The sequence below is a fragment of the Dendrobates tinctorius genome, unplaced genomic scaffold (genome assembly GCF_039654945.1).
Source record: "Dendrobates tinctorius isolate UK_male_01 unplaced genomic scaffold, ASM3965494v1 ptg000086l, whole genome shotgun sequence".
In the NCBI taxonomy this organism is placed as follows: Eukaryota; Metazoa; Chordata; class Amphibia; order Anura; family Dendrobatidae; genus Dendrobates; species Dendrobates tinctorius.
The window spans coordinates 27,582,751-27,589,252 of record NW_027361754.1 but is presented as its reverse complement, the minus strand read 5'-3'; the positions used below and the strand labels follow the sequence as shown (position 1 = coordinate 27,589,252).

Below are 6,502 nucleotides of genomic sequence, written 5' to 3'. Positions count from 1 at the left end.
GGCATCACAAATACGAGAATATTGTCCTTAAATTCTTTCTTAGAGGCAAGTTAGCTCTAAAGTCTTTTCCCAAGGGATTTTGAAGTCTGTATAAAAAAAAAACAAATTATCGGCAAATATTGGCACAACCAACTTACCAAAAACCTATCCATAGGTGGATATTCAAGTTAAACAGAGGGAAGACAGATTTATATTACTCTCGTATATAATTCTAAAGTGCTCAGAAAGTTTGAGCAACAATAGATTGTCCCAAATTGTTGAAGAAGAATGGAAACATGAATTGGAGACCCTTTGAACTGCATGTGGCAGAAGTGCAGAAATGTGGCCTCTTAAGAAATCCTGAGCTGAAATTCTCCCCTTTCCTCACAGGTTCTGCGCTTGGCCCCCTCCTCTTGACGTCCCCTCCTGCATTAATCTTCGGTCTCAGTTTGTATCCTGTTTTTTTTATTTTTGAACTTTGTATTAAACGTGTCTTTATAATCTGATTGGGTGGGTGCCCATCAGTGGTGGAATCACTATATATGCCAGGCAATAAGCAACTGCAGCTCACACAACATCCTGACCCTGGCAAACCTGTAAGTTAACCGTTTATGTTACGCTCCTTTAATGGAATTGACATTTTTATTTTAATATATTAGTGGAAAGAGTTGGAAAATAATCTGTAATTGGTCAGAAACAACTTTATTAATGTATTACAGACATAACCAGGGGATCATCTGCCAGCAACTCTTTTGGTCAAATTGCATTTGTGCGTTTGGTTTAGACGAGAGAATACATGTTACGGATAATATTTAATTTCTGAATATGTCTATTGCAGGTTGGTGTGTTGAATACTCTGCCCAATCATGAAAGCTTTGCTACTCTCAGTAGCCCTGCTCTTCTTCACAGGTATGAGGACTTTTAGGACTATAGTATCAATAGTAATACAGGGAACATTTATCTGAGTTTCACCTTGGTATCTTCTTATGTATCTTAACGTATGTGCAGAGGTATGTGTATCTGGAGCTGTAAGTGTAGGTGGCACACAAAGCGTGCACATTTAACCCCTTGTTTAACAAGGGCTACATCAGCTACAGTTGTGGTCAAAAGTATTTACACCCCTGCAATTTTGCCAGATATTACTCAGTTTCTTCCTGAAAATGATTGCAAACACAAATTCTTTGGTATTATTATCTTCATTTAATTTGTCTTAAATGAAAAAACACAAAAGAGAATGAAGCAAAAAGCAAAACATTGATCATTTCACACAAAACTCCCAAAATAGTCCAGACAAAAGTATTTGCACCCTCAGCCTAATACTTGGTTGCACAACCTTTAGCCAAAATAACTGCGACCAACCACTTCCGGTAACCATCAATGAGTTTCTTACAATGCTCTGCTGGAATTTTAGACCATTCTTCTTTGGCAAACTGCTCCAGGTCCCTGATATTTGAAGGGTGCCTTCTCCAAACTGCCATTTTTAGATCTCTCTACAGGTCTTCTATGGGATTCAGGTCTGGACTCATTGCTGGCCACCTTAGAAGTCTCCAGTGCTTTCTCTCAAACCATTTTCTAGTGCTTTTTGAAGTGTGTTTTGGGTCATTGTCCTGCTGGAAGACCCATGACCTCTGAGGGAGACCCAGCTTTCTCACACTGGGCCCTACATTATGCTGCAAAATTTGTTGGTAGTCTTCTGACTTCATAATGCCATGCACACGGTCAAGCAGTCCAGTGCCAGAGGCAGCAAAGTAACCCCAAAACATCAGGGAACCTCCGCCATGTTTGACTGTAGGGACCGTGTTTTTTTCTTTGAATGCCTCTTTTTTCTCCTGTAAACTCTATGTTAATGCCTTTGCCCAAAAAGCTCTACTTTTGTCTCATCTGTCCAGAGAACATTCTTCCAAAATGTTTTAGGCTTTTTCAGGTAAGTTTTGGTAAACTCCAACCTGGCTTTTTTATGTCTCAGGGTAAGAAGTGGGGTCTTCCTGGGTCTCCTACCATACAGTCCCTTTTCATTCAGACGCCGACGGATAGTATGGGTTGACACTGTTGTACCCTCGGACTGCAGGGCAGCTTGAACTTGTTTGGATGTTAGTCGAGGTTCTTTATCCAACATCCGCACAATCTTGCGTTGAAATCTCTTGTCAATTTTTCTTTTCCGTCCACATCTAGGGAGGTTAGCCACAGTGCCATGGGCTTTAAACTTCTTGATGACACTGCGCACGGTAGACACAGGAACATTCAGGTCTTTGGGGATGGACTTGTAGCCTTGAGATTACTCATGCTTCCTCACAATTTGGTTTCTCACGTCCTCAGACAGTTCTTTGGTCTTCTTTCTTTTCTCCATGCTCAATGTGGTACACACAAGGACACAGGACAGAGGTTGAGTCAACTTTAATCCATGTCAACTGGCAGCAAGTGTGATTTAGTTATTGCCAACACCTGTTAGGTGCCACAGGTAAGTTTCAGGTGCTGTTAATTACACAAATTAGAGAAGCATCACATGATTTTTCGAACAGTGCCAATACTTTTGTCCACCCTCTTTTTTAGTGTGGAATTATATCCAATGTGGCTTTAGGACAATTCTTTTTGTGTTTTTTCATTTAAGACAAATTAAATGAAGATAATAATAATACCAAAGAATTTGTGTTTGCAATCATTTTCAGGAAGAAACTGAGTATTATCTGACAAGATTGCAGGGGTGTCAATACTTTTGGCCACAACTGTAATCCCCCTTAGTCTGGTTCTGATGATCAGCTCTTAAATGGGTATTTCCATCTCCAAGATCCTATCCCAATATCTATTAGGTGTAATAATAATAATAGCAAATATATCCAATCAGAAATGTGGTATAGTTTTTCTGATTCGATATGTCTCTTTACTCATGTGCAGGCATTGCTGGACCTTAGGTATCCATGGTTACATCCACTGACATAGTGACAGCTAGTTGCTAGTGCTCGTAACAATGGATACCTAAGGTCCTGCAATACATGCACATGAGGAAAGAGATATAGCGAATCAGAAAAATTATACTACATTTTTAATTGGAGATATTTGTTAATATTCTTATTATTACACCTACTACATATTGGGATAGGATCTTGGAGATGGGAATATTCCTTTAAGCGTCATATTTCCTCTGGGTACTGCTCTTGCAATGTCACTAGGCGACTCCACATTCAAACTGCAGGCAGCAATGTTGAACGAGGAAATGTCAGGACCAGAATCTCTGGGTGATGCAGGCTCTGTCCAGCCACCAAGATTAGGGTGGTTGGACCCTGTGGTCTGTCAGTACGGATGTATGCACTGTCTCCAGGCTTCAGCTAAATGGACAGCACTGCAATTTATTAAAGCTCCCAGCTTACTGCTGGGAGCTGCCAGATATGGTTAGATTTTTGTATGATTTGCGGCTTCTTTTTCTTCTACTCAGCTCCCACTTTGTCTTTAGGTTTCTTGTTCTGACCTCAACCCATTTATTGACCACTCTACTGTCTTCTGAATTTGAATCTTGCCTGCTCTCCTGGTTCCAACCTGGCGACCTGACCATTCCTGCCAGCATGCACCCCTGTGCAAGTCCAGATCCCTGTACAGAGAATAAATGGAGCAGGAAAGGGATACCCCTGGGATTTTGTTAATGGAGTGGACAGTGCTAAGCCTGTCCATGGCAGCCATTTTTAGAGGTGCCAGGTGACCACTGACAGAGCACCATGACACTGAGGGCTCATGCAAACATCCATGCAAATTGATCCTATCTTGGACCACAATGCACGGGCTGGCTGTCAGTCTCTAAACCCGAGTGGGACAGCTTCATAGAAATACATGAAACTGTCAAGCTTTGGTAGGGAGAATCACGGCCAGTCTCCAGTTTGTGATCTGATCAATTTGCACAGAAGTCTGAATCAGCCCAAAGATTCATCTGACCAAACATTACTGCTGCAGGGAAAATGTTGCTTATATTTTTGTTGCTCTGACTGCAACAATAATATATGGAAATATTGGTACAAGCACTTTCCGAAGGGCAGTCCAGGCGTGGAAATACAAACTGTCCTGAACAAAGACAGAAGTACGTTGCTTATATCCATTTCTAGCTGGTGCCCAGAAACTTTTAGCAATGAAGGGGGACTATTTAGTTGCAAGTAATTAATTAAAGAGCCCAAATTCCCAGAATAGCTTTGCATTCTAACTCACGAAGCCAAATCCTAAGTGCACTCTCCTTTGTTCGCCATGGCGCCATATTTGCAGGGGTTAGCTCATTGCACATTGTCTTTGTCTTGCAGGGGCACAGGGCCGCTACTTCTGGCAACACGATGAAGCCAAGCAAGAAGAAACGACTGATAAGTCTTTGGAGAAGATTCTGCACGATAGTTTTGCCATAGTATTCAGTCTTTTGGAACACATGGACTATTCCTCCATTGCAAAAGAGTAAGACATTTCCTTTAATTGTGAAAATTAATGTTAAAAAATAAAACTATTAATCACTTAAAGGGGACATGCTATAAATCTCTGATGGACTGGCACCTGTGTGGAGAATGGGGCTCTATGGAGAAGAATAGGCAAATGGCATGAGATTGGACCCTGTTATTGTGAGATGAAAATTGCCTCTATCAGACATTTGTCCATATCTATCCAAAGTTACAGATTTGTGAATTTGCTATAGGGGGTGTCAGAGAGAAATAGCGCAGTCACAAGATATTTTCACATAAGTTAAAGGGGTATTTTCATATCAGCCATAGTCAGAGGTGGCTGGGATTATGGAAACAGCATATCACAGTCATCTTGGTTGCTTCTGTAATACCTGTCATCTTTGACTGCTGCATATAGACAGGTATGGTTGAGGTGGAAAAATGCCTTTAATGCAAAATTCCTACTAGTCATGAGTTAATTAAGTTGCATTTTTTTACATTCCCAGATATCAAATCAGGGAGAGATGGGACTCAGCAAGGAAACATTTAAACAAACTGGAGAAAGCTGTAGACAGTTACTATGAGGACGTTTACAAGAAATTCGATGAACAGCTTCATGAAAAGTTCCCGGTATTCAGGAAGAATGTTGTCCCTATTCTGAAGGAGTTCGATGACGCCTTAGAAGACCACCTTGAGAAAATTGGAAAGCAAGCTGTGATGGTTATATGTGATCTCTTCAGTGGAATGAGCCAGCATGTTGTCAAATTCTTCGAAAGTCTGGAAAACGTCGCAGAAGAAGGTCGCGACAAACTGCGCGAGGAAATAGACAAGCTACGCGTCAAAGTGCAACCCTACGTGGACGATGTCCGTGCGGAATATGAGAAATATCGTGCCAATGTAGAAGACGAATTTCAGAAGGATATGAAGGAGCTGAAGCAAGAGATGGAGAAGAAAATGGAGATGCTGCAGGAACAGGCTAAGCCTCATCTTGAAAATTTGAAAAGTAAATTTCCGGATGGCAAAGAATTCCAGGAAAAAGTGGAGCAGTTTCTTAAGGAGCTGAAAGAAGCGATTTCTAAAGAGGAGTAAAGACCACTGATGAGAAAACCAAGAAGAAATGTCATTGTGATTACTAACACTATTGACTTACAATTGCCAAAATTGTAATTTTTCTGTAAATCCATTCTTAATATTTTCTCACTATGTCTTAATAAAGTCTTTGTTCAAACTTTCATCACTGCAATTATTTGATCACTGGTTTATAAGGTAATATTTATAAAAAGCGAAGCTGGACTAGGTAATATAAGAGTTAGCCTCTTAACGGGTTCTTATCATCATCTTCTACATTTATGGCATATACACTGCTCAAAAAAATAAAGGGAACACTTAAACAACAGAATATAACTCCAAGTAAGTCAAACTTCTGTGAAATCAAACTGTCCACTTAGGAAGCAACATTGATTGACAATCAATTTCACATGCTGTTGTGCAAATGGAATAGACAACAGATGGAAATTATTGGCAATTATCAAGACACACTCAATAAAGGAGTGGTTCTGCAGGTGGGGACCACAGACCACATCTCAGTACCAATGCTTTCTGGCTGATGTTTTGGTCACTTTTGAATGTTGGTTGTGCTTTCACACTCGTGGTAGCATGAGACGGACTCTACAACCCACACAAGTGGCTCAGGTAGTGCAGCTCATCCAGCATGGCACATCAATGCAAGCTGTGGCAAAAAGGTTTTCTGTGTCTGTCAGCATAGAGTCCAGAGGTTGGAGGCGCTACCAGGAGACAGGCCAGTACACCAGGAGACATGGAGGGGGCCGTAGGAGGGCAACCTCAGCCTGTGTGCAAGGAGGAACAGGAGGAGCACTGCCTGAGCCCTGCAAAATGACCTCCAGAAGGCCACAAATGTGCATGTGTTTGCACAAACAGAAACCGACTCCATGAGGATGGTCTGAATGCCTGACATGCACATATGGGGTTGTGCTCACAGCCCAACACCGTGTGGCCCTCCAAAGAAATGCTACTCCACACCATTACTGACCCACGGCCAAACTGACCATGCTGAAGGATGTTGCAGGCAGCAGATTGCTCTCCACGGCTTCACCAGACTC

At 41.5% G+C, this 6,502-nt stretch overlaps 1 protein-coding gene across 1 annotated transcript; it reads left to right on the top strand.

Moving 5' to 3' along the window:
- The first annotated feature begins 497 nt into the window (after positions 1-497).
- LOC141097786 (uncharacterized) lies at positions 498-5,614 on the top strand. Its single transcript, XM_073585204.1, has 4 exons — positions 498-575; positions 818-888; positions 4,257-4,401; positions 4,889-5,614. The coding sequence occupies exons 2-4, from the start codon at positions 846-848 to the stop codon at positions 5,469-5,471; spliced, it is 771 nt and encodes a 256-aa protein (XP_073441305.1). The 5' UTR covers positions 498-575; positions 818-845; the 3' UTR covers positions 5,472-5,614.
- Positions 5,615-6,502: the final 888 nt, after the last annotated feature.